This window comes from Hippoglossus hippoglossus, chromosome 6 (genome assembly GCF_009819705.1).
Source record: "Hippoglossus hippoglossus isolate fHipHip1 chromosome 6, fHipHip1.pri, whole genome shotgun sequence".
NCBI classification, from domain to species: domain Eukaryota; kingdom Metazoa; phylum Chordata; class Actinopteri; order Pleuronectiformes; family Pleuronectidae; genus Hippoglossus; species Hippoglossus hippoglossus.
In genome coordinates this window covers 20413918-20430304 of record NC_047156.1, presented here as the reverse complement: position 1 = coordinate 20430304, position 16387 = coordinate 20413918, and the positions used below count along the sequence as shown (strand labels likewise).

At 41.2% G+C, this 16387-nt stretch overlaps 3 protein-coding genes across 8 annotated transcripts in view; 1 reads left to right on the top strand and 2 right to left on the bottom strand.

Moving 5' to 3' along the window:
- The window catches only part of LOC117763670 (patatin-like phospholipase domain-containing protein 2), a 17351-nt gene extending 16799 nt beyond the window's left edge, over positions 1 to 552 (bottom strand). For all 5 annotated transcript variants that reach the window (XM_034589011.1, XM_034589013.1, XM_034589016.1 and 2 more), the window contains exon 1: positions 239 to 552. In XM_034589011.1, the coding sequence (XP_034444902.1) occupies positions 239 to 443 (205 nt within the window). In that variant the 5' untranslated portion in view covers positions 444 to 552. The remainder of the gene's footprint in view (positions 1 to 238) is intronic.
- LOC117763668 (nucleobindin-2-like) overlaps positions 1 to 16387 on the bottom strand; it is a 20958-nt gene extending 4571 nt beyond the window's left edge. Inside the window, exons 1-13 of one of the 2 annotated variants that reach the window (XM_034589008.1) lie at positions 16235 to 16387; positions 15430 to 15567; positions 15062 to 15169; positions 14825 to 14957; positions 13401 to 13504; positions 11920 to 12105; positions 11620 to 11710; positions 11386 to 11444; positions 11172 to 11264; positions 10479 to 10568; positions 10163 to 10333; positions 9770 to 9824; positions 8686 to 8826 (exon numbers count right to left, since the gene is read on the bottom strand). In XM_034589008.1, the coding sequence (XP_034444899.1) occupies positions 8732 to 8826; positions 9770 to 9824; positions 10163 to 10333; positions 10479 to 10568; positions 11172 to 11264; positions 11386 to 11444; positions 11620 to 11710; positions 11920 to 12105; positions 13401 to 13504; positions 14825 to 14957; positions 15062 to 15169; positions 15430 to 15567 (1323 nt within the window). In that variant the 5' untranslated portion in view covers positions 16235 to 16387 and the 3' untranslated portion in view covers positions 8686 to 8731. Of the gene's footprint in view, positions 1 to 7385; positions 8827 to 9769; positions 9825 to 10162; positions 10334 to 10478; positions 10569 to 11171; positions 11265 to 11385; positions 11445 to 11619; positions 11711 to 11919; positions 12106 to 13400; positions 13505 to 14824; positions 14958 to 15061; positions 15170 to 15429; positions 15568 to 16234 lie in introns of those variants that run through there. The other variant, XM_034589007.1, reaches the window with a different exon arrangement.
- On the top strand, positions 4393 to 7224 carry si:dkey-10o6.2 (uncharacterized protein LOC100124608 homolog). The gene is made up of 7 exons (XM_034589032.1): positions 4393 to 4676; positions 4775 to 4899; positions 4984 to 5050; positions 5416 to 5572; positions 5837 to 5979; positions 6327 to 6437; positions 6992 to 7224. The coding sequence occupies exons 1-7, from the start codon at positions 4524 to 4526 to the stop codon at positions 7169 to 7171; spliced, it is 936 nt and encodes a 311-aa protein (XP_034444923.1). The 5' UTR covers positions 4393 to 4523; the 3' UTR covers positions 7172 to 7224.

The window sequence follows — 16387 nt, the reverse complement described above, 5'->3', positions numbered from 1 at the left end:
GATAAAAGCGTCAGCTAAATGAAATGTAATGTAATGTAACGAATTAAAGGCTAAGGAATATACTAATTACTTACTTGGTGTCCCATTTATTTTATAAATGTGTTTGAAATGTATGAGCTCTGCAGTGTTGTTCAAGTTCACACCTCTCATGAACTAGTTCAAAGTTCAGTTCATACAAGTAAACATGAATAGTTCACGTTCATAGTTTTAAGGTGGAAAGTGAGAATGAAAGACTCACCGATAGGAATCCCAACAGTCAGGGCTGCAGCGACGAGACAACCAGACGAAGCTCCGCCGATTTTAGAAGCACCATGAATCAGCCATGGAACCCGCTCCAGGATACAGCTGGAGGCTCCCAGGTGGTAAACACTCCTGAAGCCACAACCTGCGAACGAGATGTTCCACTCCTCATCCCAGCTGAGCATGTTCTCCGAGGCTTCCATTCACATAACCAGGCAGATGGATTGGAACGTCACCAGTGCATCTCATAATGCCGCATGCTGTTTGATCAGCCTGGAGTTCAGCTGGTGCATTTGGTTTCACACATGTTATCTGTTGTCTTATCTGCACTCCATTCAGAGGGGAAGTGGGCAGAGTGTCAGTAGGCTACGGCACGGGGGGTTGCGCAATTTACTAAACTCGGCCGTGACATGTTTCAAAATAGTAATCAAGCTGGAATAACGGCACAAACACACGTACTGGTTACAGTCAGGGCAGCTGCAGGACATGTGATATAGTGTTCATAAGTTCATAAGCTCCTAAGTCATAAGTTATTTAACACAGCAGCACGGGGGGGGGGGCAAAGAGGGGCTCAACAACATGCCCAGCTCCTGATTGGCTACTCATTAGCACACCGACGTGGTCTCAAACTGGAATTAAACTGATTCTTTTAACTTTGAAGCCTGTTGACGATTGGTGACTCATTTTACAGTGAGTTATTATCAATTGATCGTGCTACTGCTTGTTTTATATGATATGACTCTTTGCAAATACAGATCAAATGATCAAAAATCAATCAAATAAATAAAATTAATTTCAATATTTCTGATTGCAGGTAGGTTGCATTTTCATCAGCAGGATTACGTAAAAATTATTCAATCGATTTCCATCAAACTTGGAAAGATTCGTTATGGGTCAGGGAAGAAGTCATCAAATATTGATGCTGATCCGAATCAGGGGGCGGATCCAGTCATTTGCTTCACTTTCTTTAACATTGATAGGGTTTTTCCACATTTTCATTGATTTCTCAAAGAATATTTCATGGATCATGATGAAAAAAAACCTGACATGTTAAGTAGACTGATATTTATGAGTGTGTGTAATTTGGTGCAGATCCCCAAAAGAATCTGCATCTAGTGAATTTAAATGTGGTTTCATGAGGGGTCTGTTAAGCCTCGGCCATTCTAGTTGTAAATCTTGCAATTGTTTAGCTTCCTTTTAATTCCTTGTGTCTTAGATATTGGAATGCCATGAGCCTGATCGAATCCATATCCATTTTTTTTTGTGTACTGTATCTGATGTTCTCGTCAATAATGACACAATGGTACCCAGGACATGTTTGGATTTATTTATTCAACGATTTCGCATTCTTTTCTTACAGTGCAACATCAAACTTATTTACTTGAATGCAGAAAAGGACAAAGAATCTTCTGTTTTCCTACAGTTTGAAGTTTGCTCAAATGCAACATTTTGGATCCACCCCACAGTTCTGCCCAGTCCCCAGCATCCACCTGCACTTTGAAGCGACTCTGCTGTGCCTTCCCACTAATGTGTGGGGGGTGGGGTCAGGGGCATGTGGGCCGCCTCACTGTGTGAACCAATGAAACCAAGGCACAGAGACATCATCTTTATATTACATACCCGTCATTGTCGTCCACCCTGTCCTTCCAAGCTTGTTTGTGCATGTTCTCAGCCATGCTATAGAACCAGGGCACATCTGGGATCCAATCCACCAGTCGGAAGGATTCATTCAAGTATCAGATTAACATTTAACAATTATTTCACAAAAAAAACTGTAAATACAAAAAATAAAAAAACCTTAAGTGGAGGAAATAAATGGAAAGAAGTACAACATTTCCCTGAGAAAAATAATGCAGCAGAAATACAAGGTATCACGAAATGGAAATACTCAAGCAAATTATGTGTCAATTGGTTAAACTAGAGCAGCTGTAAACCTGCCTGTTTGGAATGGGTTGTTTGTTTGGCCTCGCAGCTTCTTTCTGTCACAGTCAAAGTGACCTGCAGTAATTGAGCCACACAAACTAAAGACCAACTGCGGGGACTCAGTCCACAGAACCTTAGAGCTGCACCACCTCTGCTGCACAAAGAGCAGTTCACCTGTTGTTCACACACGGTTGTCGTGATCAACAACATCACTTAAGTTGATGAGTCCCACTGCCGCTACAGAGCGCTGGTCGCCTGTGCATTAAAAGGTGTATTAATATTGAATGTATCACGTGTCCAAATCACAGCAGATTTTACCCTGCGCTTCCTTGTGCCCTGAACAATAAACATTTCAAGTGTTAAGCTGATAAGATGAACAATTCTCGAGATAAAAGAGCCACAGAAAGAGTAGATTCCAGAACAAAAATCCCCGGGGTCTGGTTGTCTGGCTTTCGACAACAAACACAGGATTCCTAATTGACTGCATGCTTTTTAGAAAGTGTTGAGTCGTGTTGATACAACAGGTTAAAAGAGTCTAAGAACAATGTGAGGTTCTCACCTGTGGGCTAGAGAGCTAAATACAAGCAGGACACATTTGGCTTTACTGCATTATATCTACTGAACAGCAGCTCAAATCATTGTTTTCCTTATGTCTGATTTTTTTTCTCCCCCAAATAAAGAGGGTCATCCCTCACTTTACTACCCTTACCTCTTCTGATGTTAACCGGGAGCTTCTATATGAGGTGTGGATCCAGCCAGAAGTGCTCCACCTGAGGACGTCTCAGTCCATTCTGTCGCATCTGTCTGCTCCTTCACCAACTCCCAACAAGCAAGGAGCTTGTGTTTTCTATTGCATTTGTTAGTTAGTTAGCATGGTCACGCAAAAGCTGCACCCCCGATTTTGATAAGATTTTGTTGAGGGGTGGGGAGTGTCACAAGCAAGAACCCATTACATTCATGTTTAAGGAACTGATATTTATGAATGTGTCCAAATACAAATCTGGATGTAATGAATTTAGATGGGGTTTCATAAGGGCACCGTTTGGACTTGGCTTATGTATTCGGTCAACTGAGTGAAATTCTAGTTAGTAATTAAGACAGTGAAATGTCTCTTGACTTCAGATGAATTCAACCAGAATAAAAGTCTCAGCTTGGCTCCCAAACTGTAAAACTTACCTGAATAAGCTTCTCTCTGCTGTCAAACTCTGACACTAGTGCATTCTTCCCATCAGGCACTCTGGTCAGGGACACGCAGTCTCCCAGAGGCTCCAACATGGGCGTCCTCTGGAAGGCTTCCCTGCAGAGAGTCCTGCACCACCTGCAGCAGGCTGAAGGCTATGGGTGCAGGGGCCAGAGTTTGTGCTTCCTGGCCTCTTTATCCATACACATCAAATCTGCACAGCATTTCTCTGCACAGAGAATTTAGATACGTGATTAGATGACTGTGATATCATAAAAACAAAAGTAATGCTGAAAAGGACTTTTTGTAATTGGCCATCTTGTGTTACTTAGACCAGTTTGTTTCTGTTCTTTTTCACTGTAAAGTTATGTGTACAGCTCACCGTCTGTAGTTCCTTCATAATGAGTTTTTTTGCTTGCTCTTTGTGGGAACTTTCTCTATAGTTTGAGGTCTCGATCTCACCATGTAAAGATCCTTGAGGTGGTGTATGTTGTGATTTGGTGCTTTACAAATAAATTGAATTTATTGAATGGAACTCATTAAAATGTTTCAAAATAAGATGCACCAGTTCCACAGCTGAAATGATCAGCAGGGACTGATGAGGAGAACAGGGGCAGTGATATCTTGGAAGAAACAGGAGGGAAATGCAGTTTTAAATCAATATCTCTGTGGCATTGACCGAATTATAGAACAAAATGCAGTAACTTGTACTTAATCTTGAGAACTGCTCCTTGGCACCTGGCACATTTGTTCATTTCAGTGTGGGAGATTATTTGACTGAAGTGTGGTGTGACTTGCCTAGAGGAGTTCCAATAGCCAGAGCAGCAGCCATCAGAGCCCGAGGAAGAGCCATAGATTTTAGATGAGTCCTGTACGAAGCTGCTGGCACCGACATAATAAATTCCCATGAAGCCGCAGCATGCGAAGGAGCCGCTCCTCCACTCATTCAGCAAATCAAACATCCTCTCAGGTGGACCCCTGTTTGTATACTGGAGAAACTGGCTCCTCTAAATATCAACCTTTCACTGGGTGGGCTGCTTTCCTATTGGCTGGAAGAGGTAACATGACTAGAGCGCGTAACGATACGATCGGAAGGTAGTAACCAACTTTTGTGAGTCTCAAGTATTTCTCAGTTGAGTTGCAACCACTTGCAGAGAACTTTACGCGTACTTTGTGAAAAATGAGTATTCCCGTAGTGGACTTCGGTGCGTGCGGCCTGGATGAGCGAGGTGTTCAGAACGAGCAGCTGCACAGTTTGGCCGAAGAGCTGAAAGCTGCCTTTACGGAAGTTGGTTTTGTGTTCCTGAGGAACACCGGGATCACGGACGAGGAGGTGAGAGCAGCGCAGATGATCCTTTAGTTTACAGGATCGTGCGTAAAAGTAAACCTGGAGTGTGCGTCTCTTCTCCTGATGTGTGTGTGTGTGGACAGGTGCACCGTGTTATGCGCGTTTCCAGGGATTTCTTCCTGCAGCCGGATGAGGTGAAGCGGCCCTTCAGCAGGAAAACCTTCGCCAACAATCCCAACCACGGCTGGGTGTCTCTGGAGGCTGAGAGGTGGGATTCACTACAGGGAGTACACACTTCTTATCTGCTCCATCGGGCTGTCTTTGTTTTAACTGACCCAACTGCTTTTTTCAGGTTGAATCCACGTCGACCTGGGGACCTGAAGGAGGCATTCAATACATCCTCACTCCACCCTGACATAGTAATAACGTTTCCCCTATCAAAGATGACTTTTGTCCATGTTATGTAACAGACCTACTGCATCATGATCGATCAAAGAAGATTGCCCTTAGAATCAGCCGTGGGGTCAAAGTACAAGCCATTGCAAAGTTAGGCAAAGTTCTGTCCTACTTTTTCTTTTGAATCCATCATTATTATCAGCTGATATTAAGTATTGGCAAGAAATTGCTTTGTAAAAATAAATGTATTAAAGATACATTTGAGGTTATTTAGAAACAGTGGCCCCATAAAATGTGCACTGTTAAGTTAACTGATATCTACTGTATAGTTTATACTTGGAAAATCGAAGTTGGTCAGGCACTAATGAACGTCCTGCCTCTGCTGTAGAAATGGCCGACATCAGATGCTGTGGTGGACTTCCAGGAGATCCAGACGTCTTTCTTCCAGCGCTGCAAGGAGCTGAGCCTGCGGGTGATGAGGGTGATGGCCCACGGTCTAGGTCTGGACCAAGAGGTGTTCCTGGGTGCACACAGTTTAATAGGAAGTATGTCACTGCTCTCACTGTATAAGAGTATCACAAAGACAGTCAGTGAGTCCAGCTCAGGAGAGATTTGCTCAAGGGCACGTTGGTGATGGCTAAGAAGGAAGGATTTTCCTCACTTTAAACAAATGTAACTGAAGTAACACTCACCAGTAGATGACTGACAACGTGCTCTATCTCCCAGTGGCATAGATGTTGAGCTCACTATAAACTCTCCTAATATTTAGATGCCAGTAAACCTGATCATGTCTGCTGTGTCTCCTGTAGCTGATGAGAACGGCACGACGCTGCGGTCTCTGTACTACCCACCAGTGAACAGTGAGAAAGCCAAGGAGGGTCAGCTGCGGTGTGGAGAGCATTCTGACTACGGCACCATCACACTGCTGTTTCAGAGCTCTGAGGGTCTGCAGGTCATCATACTCACATCTCCACCTCTCTGGATGCTATGCAACGTTTAAAAAACAAATGTTCCTCCTTTACTACGAGCTACTTAAGGATATCTTTTTCACTTGTGTTGTCACGTTAAATCATACAACACAACTTGCTATTTTACTTAGAATCTTACATTTCTTGCATTAAACCAAATCAAAACTCATCTTCCAGAGCTACTGCCAGAGAGGACTGTAAGATACCATATAGAAAATGTACCTTTGAATGAACAGTCTGCCTTTTTCTATTGAGCAGCACTCAGTTTCTTTCTTTAGTTTTTTTTGTTGTTGGGAGAAATCTCACACATGTACTGCACTTTAATCCTCAGGTACGTAAGCGTTCAGGTGAATTCATCTGTGCTCCCTGCGTCCCTGGAACCGTCCTCATCAACATCGCTGACCTGATGCAGCGCTGGACCAGCGACCAGTTCGTCTCTGTGGTGAGTTTCTAGACATTTCTGCACAGTTTGGTTTGAGTTCTAGAAACAGGTTTGAAGAGATCTAACCTTTTCTTTTTGTCATGAATAAGCAAAAGCAAAAGTAAAATCATAAATCGCACCACTATTTAGACAGTATTTAAAGGGATAGAAAATTCACTCATTATCTACTCACCACTATGCCGATTGAGGGGGGGTGAAGTGTTTAGGTGTTGCAGCCAGATCTACATTAACCCCTATAATCTCAAATCTCTATAATCAAATTATATAGACGTTCATGCATGTTTTATTATATATGGACGGTCATCCGTGTTTTGAAGTAAACAATTAAGTAATATTATAATATTTTGTATAGTTGGTATGTTTTAATATGAAAGACAGCTATAAGAAATGTTGTCATACTTTTTACTTGAATATTATAAAACAATATTTTGTATGCAGTTACTAATAAGAAATACCAATACAAATTGACAACTACAATGTGTATATAATGTGTATGTATGTGTGTATGTGTTTATATGTAATATAATGTATTTCATTTGCTCCTTGCTGCACAGCTCCACAGAGTTTTACTGCCCCCTGCTGGAGACTCCAGCACACGTCAGTCCCTGGCTTTCTTCGTCCAGCCTGACGATGAGGCTGTGATCTCCTGCTGCGACGGTTCCAACAAATATCCTCCAGTTCAGGCAGGAGAATACCTCAGTGAGCGTTTCAGTAACTCGTATGGGCGAAGCTAAACCTCCCTCCATGAATTCTGTGTTTTTAAATCATGTGGTAGGAAGTATCATTTGATCATGTTGAATATTTCATATTTTGCATCCCGTGTGTGTGTGTGTGTGTGTGTGTGTGTGTGTGTGTGTGTGTGTGTGTGTGTGTGTGTGTGCGTGTGTGTGTGTGTGTGTGCGTGCGTGCGTGCGTGCGTGCGCATTAAAGAGAGACAACCCTCCAAACTGCAGGCTCATTCACTTTATTGTCCACAATCAAAACCTCAAATAAATAAATAAAACTTGAGGTAAACTGGGCTCTAAAGATGTTGGGAGGCAGATAGATTTGAGACAGAAATAAACTTGCACTTCAAAGGATCCGTCTTTGTGTCCTGATTATATCTCTTATCTGTTGCATCTCTCCTAAAATGTGACTGTTTTGAAATCTGTTTTTGACCATGTGACTCTTGGATTAAACTCCCAAGCTAAGTTTCATTGACAGTGATGTAGAGAAGACAAAATTATTCCATTTTGAAAAATGACAGATTCATACACATGCACTCACAAGCACTGACAAAAGCTCACTGTAAACAACCAATTCAGAACTCACATACTCACTCTAAAACCAGCACAATCACAGTAATTTAAATATATAATATATGTAACTTCATCTGTAAAATAAATATGTACTTCAATCATCTGGTCCAAGGGAGAAAATATAGAAAATACAAGTGAAGTAGTTTTTCTGCTTTCTATACATGTAAGGGTTTCATTGCTAGTGAGAAAAATACTTAAAAGAAAACAATGTTTGATGATCTGTGTGTAATTGTTGCAGTCTTATTAAAGTCTCATAAAATAGTAAAGAGATTTTGGAGGTCAAGATCATTTAAAATTTTGTTAAACACGATTGTGAACACATTTCACTTAGTTTGAAATGAAACCTTATTACCAATGTAATAATCAAGAGGTAAAGCTTTAAGTTTAAGTCTTTAAGAAAAATGTAACTTGTAGGAAAATGGGTAGAAGTGCTGTTTCCATATGGAAAATTAAAACTCTTCAGGACCATGTCATTCATTTGCCAGTAGTTCTACATGAACTCCGTGGTGACATACATAAAACATAAATTTATTTCTGAAACACTAAGCTCACTTCACCTGAAAAAAAAAAGTGTGTTTTTGTCTTAGAGACAGTAGCAGAGACAATAAACTACAGTGTAAACTAAACAAAACATTCACTTATCAGGGCCTCCTCCCTTACACTCCCCATGGAGAACAGAGTCCTAGTTGTGACAAAACATCAATACGACAAAAACAAAAGAGTTGATTGTGAACACAGACAAATGGACAAGCTTCACATTTCAAGTCGAATCCACCAACAAGAGGAATAATGACGTAATTGACTGAATTTAAGGCCTAAAATCAGACTTTCTCACATGCTCTTAATGTGTCGGCATGTTTTTGTCCAGTGGTGTTTTGAAAATTCTAAATAGAAAACAGAAAATTGAAATGATTTCAGAGTAAACACGCACACACACTCACACGCACACACACACGGTCAGTGGCATCCCTGCAGCTTGCAGAGTGGTGAGACCTGCTAAGAGTGTCCTGGCACTGGTACATCTTGCTGCTGGTGACCAGGGGGCAGTGGCTGATTGTTTCCTGGTATAACTGGTGCTGCGTCACCTTCACCTGCAGGAGAGTCACAATGGCCCAACTTGAATACATTTACATAACAAGAATGGCACTCAGAGAGCACATAACTGCACCAAGGCCTAACATTCCCCTAAGGAAAATTCGTGTAAATTCACTAGATCCAGATTTTTATTTGGATCTGCACCCAATTGCACACACTCATAAATATAAGTCCTCTAACCATGCCTGATTTTTCATCAAGATCCATGAAATATACACAGAACAATTAAATGACAATTTTGAAGAATGCCTTATCTCGCAATGTTAAAGTTGTGTAGAGTGTGTAGAATTTGTAGAATTGTGTAGAGTGTGTAGAATTTAGTGTCATAAAGGGGTGAAGTTGCATGTGGCAGCTGAATACCCCTCACCCCTCCCCCTCCAAACATGAAAGAGAACCTGTTGTAACCTTCAGTTTTCATAAAAACTCAAAGGGTGTTTAGTTTGTCGAGTCTGTGCTACTACAAGAAACATGGCGGCCTCCATAGAGAGGAGGACCCCCCCCCCCGATGTAAAAATAAAGTATTTCAATATAAAGGGCTCATTCTAGGGTAAATAAAACAACAATTTGTATAATTTAGATGAAACACACTCGTGAAAACATCACTAGGATTATTTTATATTCAATTTCTGTCAATAGATCCCTTTCAACTAAATCTTACACACGGGACCTTTAAAGAAAGTGAAAAGAAATTCCTAGATCTGCCCCCTGATCCAAATCTGCATAATATATTTCATGGGTTCTTCCCTGACCCCAACACCACATCCTCCCGCCAAGTTTTGTGATCATCCGTCCGGTAGTTTTTGCGTAATCATGCTAATTAACATATGACAGACGTAACCTCCTTGGGGGAGGTGATCATGAGTCTGATGATGACAGGCCACAACCTTCAAGTTAGAGAAGTGGCTTTAGACGTTAGACTCATTGAAATGTCATACTTACGTTTGACCTCAGCGTTTGTGCTCTGGGCTTTTATTCTATCCATTTCTTCAACTGCCTGAGGAGAGAGAGAAGGAGAGAAAATGTGAGAGAATCACAAAATAAGTGGGAACCTCTGCTCTGTATGTATATATGCTACTGTATGCAAATATCAAAATATATATATTAGTTCGTATACTGTGCCTGCACTACAGTGCATAGTAAACAGAATACAGTATTGTGTGGGTGCATCTCATCAGCACTGTTACGAGGAAGTAAATATGTCATATGCAAACAAACCATGCATATCATGAATTAGAACTATGTGTTACACTCTGGTTATTGAGTGCAGACTACTAAAATCCTGATTGTGTTTCATCTATATAATATTTTTATTGTTTTTTCTTTTTAGTCTACCTGCTGTAGACCCAACTTCTGAGCATTAAGCTCTTCCTGTTTCCTTTCGAGCTCCTCCCTCTGTGTCTGCAGCTCGGTCGACTTCTTGTTGATGTCATTCTTCTCGTTGGTCAGCTGCTGCTCATACTCCCTCAGCTCCTCCTCTGTGTATAAGGGGTTATTATCTAAAGTCTGTGCAGGCAGGAGCAGGGTGGAGGGCAGGGAATGGTCAGATGTTATGAATAGAATGAAAGAATAAGATGAAATTCAGATCAAGAAACACAAAAATCATCTTTCCAACTGTCCTGTATAAACAGAAGAAGAACAGTGTTCTTACCTCCCACTCGTCTTTTTCGCGGAACTCCTCCTTCTGAGTGGCCGCCATGAACTCGCTCATTGACACGAGTCTGTCTTTATCGGTGTCCACCTGAACATCAACACAGGTATCGTCAGTGCCAACTCTATTTCCCACTGCTGTTGCTGTTTAGCATGACCCATTTTCCCCATTTTCCACCAGCTTTACCAGTCCCTGATTCAGGATTGGTTGGATGGATCATGTGTTTTTCCAGTGGAGTTTTTTAAATGACAAATTCAGTGGGGGTGCTATAACTTAATATTCTCTAGTCATTTAGAACATGATCAATCTAAAAACAGTACAGCACTTTTAATAAAACACAGAGGGGCAAGCCCTTTACTGTGCTGTATGTTTTGATATTGAAATGTGTTAAATAGTCAGAAATTCCAATAAAAAAAAGTCAAACTGACATCACTCGAGCAATATCAATTGTGGGCATGAACAGGCCTGGTTCATCCATCCATCCATTATTTATACCACTTATCCTTTGAGGGCTGTAGGGGGAGCTGGAGCCAATCCCAGGGTACCAAGCTACGCCGACATGTGGAGAACATGCGAACTCCACACAGAAAGACCCCGGCTAAGCTGGAATTTGAATCTGTGTGAGGTGCTTATCACCATGCAGCATGACTGAACACAACCCCACACATCTGCTCTGTTACTGTGGCAGCTCACTTCGTTCATAACGTGCTCTCTCATGCGAAGTCTCTCCTCCTCCATCTGAACCATATCGTCTTCTTCATTTTCAGAGTTGTACACCTTTTCAAGCTTGAAGACACAAACACAGAGAAATTTAATCTAAAAGGCTTCTTCGTTTACATATGACCTTATCCTAAATCATGCAGAACAAGGGCAGTTAGACATAAATACACAAGCATATTGTAAATACCTCTTTAGTGAAGAGAGCTTCAAGCTCAGTCTCATCTAAGAAGCCGTCTCCATTACTGTCTGCAACACAAAACAAATGACTGGAATGAACAGGTCATTTCATTCATACATAGTTTCATTAACGAGTTTGTTGTATTATATTAATGTTATTAATCTTATGGCTTAGTGGTACTGATATGTGTCAATAGACTATTTCTGAACAGATGTTCTTGGCAAATATGGCATCTGTGGTTACCATGGAGTTTGAAAAAAGTCTTGGGTTCAAAGTCTTGTGGGTCCAAACCGTCGCCCTCCTGCCACACCTCCTTCAGCTGGTCTTCACTGCCCTGCACACACACACACACGCACACACACACACACACACACAGGTTGTCTGAATACTGCCGTTCAGTTGTCCACATAATTCTTCCATCTAATAACTTAGATTAGAACCAAAGATCATGAAAGAAATAACTGAGGCTTCTGCTGCTTGAGTAAAGGAGTTTCAGCTCTCTGGTGCCTTTTCTAATGAACGTAGCTCCAGCAGGAGACTTACTGGATGATTCACTTTGGGATGGTCAGCGTGTTTCTTCTTCATCTCCTCATAATGCTGCTCTTCCTTCTTGCGGTCATCCTCACTCAAGTTCTTCAGATGTTCCCTCTTCTCATGCTCCTTCATCATCTCATATCTCTTGAAGTCATCGTGACGGTCCTTGTCAAAGTTCTCCAGGTCTTTGGTCGCCTACAAATGAAAACAAAAAAGGGAGAATTCATACCTTGATGGAACTTTATTCTTTCCTCCTGGAACTGATTCATTCTGTCCCAACACAGGAGGTGCGATCAGAGCAGCTCTATGGATGATGAAGCCCACTGCTTGGCATTTAGAATGATTTTTTTATTTCATAGCTCAGCAAGGGCTCCAGGCAAAATCAATCTACGACCTGCTCTTCATGTTTACCTCCTACCGTCTAATGGCTGCTGATCAGGTACTAATACATCTTTCGTCAGCAGTTACTCCTGGGTAGTAAAACTGAGAGAAAGGACCACAGAGTTTGTATTCCAACAAATGATTTGTTGGCACAGTGGTGGATTGGTTTGTTGACATGGAATCTAAAACCAGCTGCTTGGTGTTGTAGGGCTGAAGTATGGCAAATTACAAATGCATCCTGACTATTATAATAAAGGAGCCCGTGATTGAGCAAACTGTCTGGTTTGTGACTGGCCTGCTCTACCTCCTGAGCCACAGCCACCTGTCTTTAATAGTTCAAATACACAAGTCATTGTCCTAAAATGTACCAAAATGCCAAAGTTCAGTCTACACCTGACTAATTCTTATAGGGAGTTAAACACACACCCTGCAGGTACTCCCATGAAATACATTACAGTGTCAAGTGAAAGCCTTTATCAACTAAGCAAACCCTCAGTATTGTTTGCATTTTACCAAGCAGTCCCCAAGGCATAAAGACGCTACACGAAATGAAACCCATGCAGATTAAAGTCAGGACACACATGCACTTGAGTGCACTTCTGTGTAAAGCAAAGAGTCATGCAAACCCAGTGAGCTGGCTTCCCCTTTGTGTTTTTTTCTCAATCCAGTCTCTTAAAACCAGTGAATGTACCTCTGGTGAGCTTGTCCTCTCCAACAAAGGACATAAAGCTAAGAATACCTAACATGCTGACGTGTGAACACTCCCAAGAATCACGTCATGTTTGAAACCTGGAATTCTCTATAGGCTCATTCATTCTAATTTTAGCAAAGAAAAAGGTGCTCTTCACTGAGATTACTGTGATTATACGTAAGTCCTGTGATGCAGTTTCATATTAGAAACAGCTCTACAGTACCCGCAAAATGTGGTCGCTACAAACATGGGATGAAAAGTAGGAAAAATCACTGACTCCCAACAAAGTGTAGAAATGTAACTATGAGATACGCAACTAGTATGTATGCTAATGATGTGTGTGTCTGTCATGTGTATGTGTGGGAGGCCGACAAATGTAGCGAACAGTGTTCAGGAGTTGTTCCCTCTCTAACTGTACCGATTTGATGAGGCGGTCCAGGTCGTCCACCTCAAACGTGTCTGGGTTCATGTGGTTGAGGTGCTCAAACTGTTTGAGCAGGGCCTGGTGGTTCATTGTACGACCTGCAAGGGAGAGAATAATGAATTAATTATTATTATCATTATTTATTTATTGACCTTTAAAGTCAATGTAGGTGGGTAGGGTGGTAGGTGGATGGACTTCTTTTTATCCCGAAGTGGGACATTTCTGTATTAAAGAAGCAAGGTATTTTTGTGCATAACTGCTAGTTTACAGGTGATTAATATAATATAATATAATATAATATAATATAATATAATATAATATAATATAATATAACATGATATAATATAACATAATATAATATAAAACATTTGTGTCATTCACTAAACTGACTTAGTAATTCCCATGTGTTGTCCTAAGACATTATGTGCTTCAGCAGTTCTTCTGTGCACTGGCACACTGGTGCTACCGGCTTTGTTTACTCAAGCTTCATTTCAAATAGACTCTGGGAAAGAGCTCAGTCTAAGTAAGTAGTTGCAAATGTGTTTTTACGCATGATCGAATTGATACAACACTATCTCTAAAATGTTTCCACACATCCTGTCCAAGTTGCCTTTGTCTTGCCGTGATGTCTCTGACCATTATGTTTTTTTTAAAGTGTAGACTTTTGTTCTTTAACTACGCTTTTATCAATATTTGTGGGTCCTTCATCTTATTTCATTTTAACGTGTCATTCAGCAGTTGGAGAGACTACAAGTCACCGTGAGTTGAGGTAGTCGGAGTATTGCACCATGTTCTTGTGTCTCAAGAGCCTGATCCTACATCTGACAGTGCCGCAGCCGCACACTCTGTGTTAGAAAGCATCTTGTAAAGTGTCAAGAAGCACAAGTTTGCTAGTGTCACATTACACCGGAATTGGCCTCTCTTCATTGGCTACCCATTAAATTCCGGGTTGGTTTTAAAATTGTATTGTAATCGAACTGTTGCATCTTCATACTCCAAACCCTGAACACTGAGGTCAGCCAACCTGATACTTCTGGGCATCCAGAGTTCTATAGGCTTAACAGAAGCCTTTACAGTGGCTGTGTCTAGTCTCTGGAACAGTTTACCTGTTCATATCAGAGTCGCTCAGACCCAAAACACATTTAAATCACTGCTTGAGACCCACTTCTCTGTAGCTTTCAGAGTTTGAGGCCTCCATCTCATCTCTCATTGTGCAATATTTTAATTTGCAATTATTGACGATGTTTAACATTTTATTGCTTTTGTATTTTCTATTTATTCTCTGTTTTGATATACATTTTAATATCAATTTATTTAAATTTTAAGCATGTTCAGTACTTTGGTCGATGGTGGTTGTTTTAATCTATAAACAAACTTTTGCTTGACTTGATGTCCGCAGTATACGGAGGATCACTCACCATTCTCCCCCTGGACGTCATGTTTGGCTTTGATAAGCATCCGCAGCCTGTTCATCTCCTCCCTCTTCAGCTCGTCCAGCTTGGTCCGAAAATTGTGGTGGACAAAGTACAGCTCTCGGGAAAGTTTGCCTTGCTGCGGGCGCAAAATCAACACGCCACAGCTCAATACAAACATGCTCTTGCCACAGGCTTGCAAATAAACAAGGGGATGTTTTTAGTGAGTGTGCAGACGTTTACCTTGATGTCATCCATGTTGGCATTTTTAAGCTTTTCTTTAAAGTGGGGGTCTTTCTCCAGGTACTCAATGACCTCTCTGAGGTAGCGGTCATAGTGTAGCCCGGTCTCCTGAGGCATGAACCAAACCACACAGTGTTTGTTGTCAGAGGACTAAAATGTACATTTAACTTGTTAATACCTAACTTGACATGGGCATTATTGATATACATTATTGATTATTTATATGCAGTGACATTGTTAATTTTTTAGGGGGGCCAACTCATTCCTGATATTGCTGTTGTTTGTTTTGAGCAAACAACAAATGATGCTGTAATTTGCTAGGATTTAAAAGAGATGTCCCTGTGTGTGACACTGTATTTATGACTCACAGCACTCTGTGGCGGCTCCAGTTCCTCCGCATCACGCTTCTCTTTGGACTTGTCCACACTGATAGGCACTGACTGGATACACAGCCACAAACTCAGCAGAACCAGCCCACAGCGGGCAAATGCTTTGCTGCTCACCATCTGGTTACATACATTTAATAAGAAACAGAAAAATGAAACAGGAGTTAATTTAGTATGAAATTACATTAATTACACTAAAATTGCCTAATAAGGTAGAAGAAATAAGGCTTGTGTGTCCAGTGTCTCACCCATACGTTTGTCGTTGCCATAGCCAACACCGTTTATTTCTCAAGTATTGCAAAAGGTGCACAAGCCACAACTTGTTCAGGCACCATGTGAGATGAGCTTATGCAATTTTGGCTTTATCTGAAAAGCATCTAGCATCTACATCTGTATTTATTCTTATATTTTGAATTCCACTTATAATCTATGTATTTTTATTCTATTCTATTATTCCACTGTACTGTGATCTTGGAGCAAGCTGGCACAATAATTTATTTTGGGATTAATACATTTGATCTTATTTTATCTTGTCTCTCTGTGCAGCACACGTGTTAGGTGGACGAACAAACAGCAAGATTACTTTCAAACAACCCCTCTGTCTGAGACCTGTAACTCACAAGCACATACACAGGCTGGTGGTGCCAGGTAAATAACAAGTTGTTTCAGGTTTCTAATTCCTAATCCCATAGAGGTAGAAAAAGCTACAAAATAAGCCTTTTCGTTTCCTGGTAAACGTCAACAATAAACAGAGTCCATGTGAAGTTAGAAGTAAAGCGACACGTACTTTGAGCTTGTGAGCTGAATCTCCACCGGGTGTAGTTTGTTTACAGCTGTCATGTAGCGGCTCTTATAATACATCCATGTCCACCACTAATACAAGTCTGCTGTGGCCACAACCTACAAGGGGGGTGATGTTCACCATGGCAACGGCCCGCCT

Excerpts from the sequence above, each read along its gene's own strand:
- si:dkey-10o6.2 (XM_034589032.1), top strand. The coding sequence starts at position 4,524 with ATGAGTATTCCCGTAGTGGACTTCGGTGCGTGCGGCCTGGATGAGCGA. Across the intron at positions 4,677-4,774 it reads CCGGGATCACGGACGAGGAG|GTGCACCGTGTTATGCGCGT; the intron begins GTGAGAGCAGCG and ends GTGTGTGGACAG. Across the intron at positions 5,051-5,415 it reads CCTCACTCCACCCTGACATA|AAATGGCCGACATCAGATGC; the intron begins GTAATAACGTTT and ends CCTCTGCTGTAG.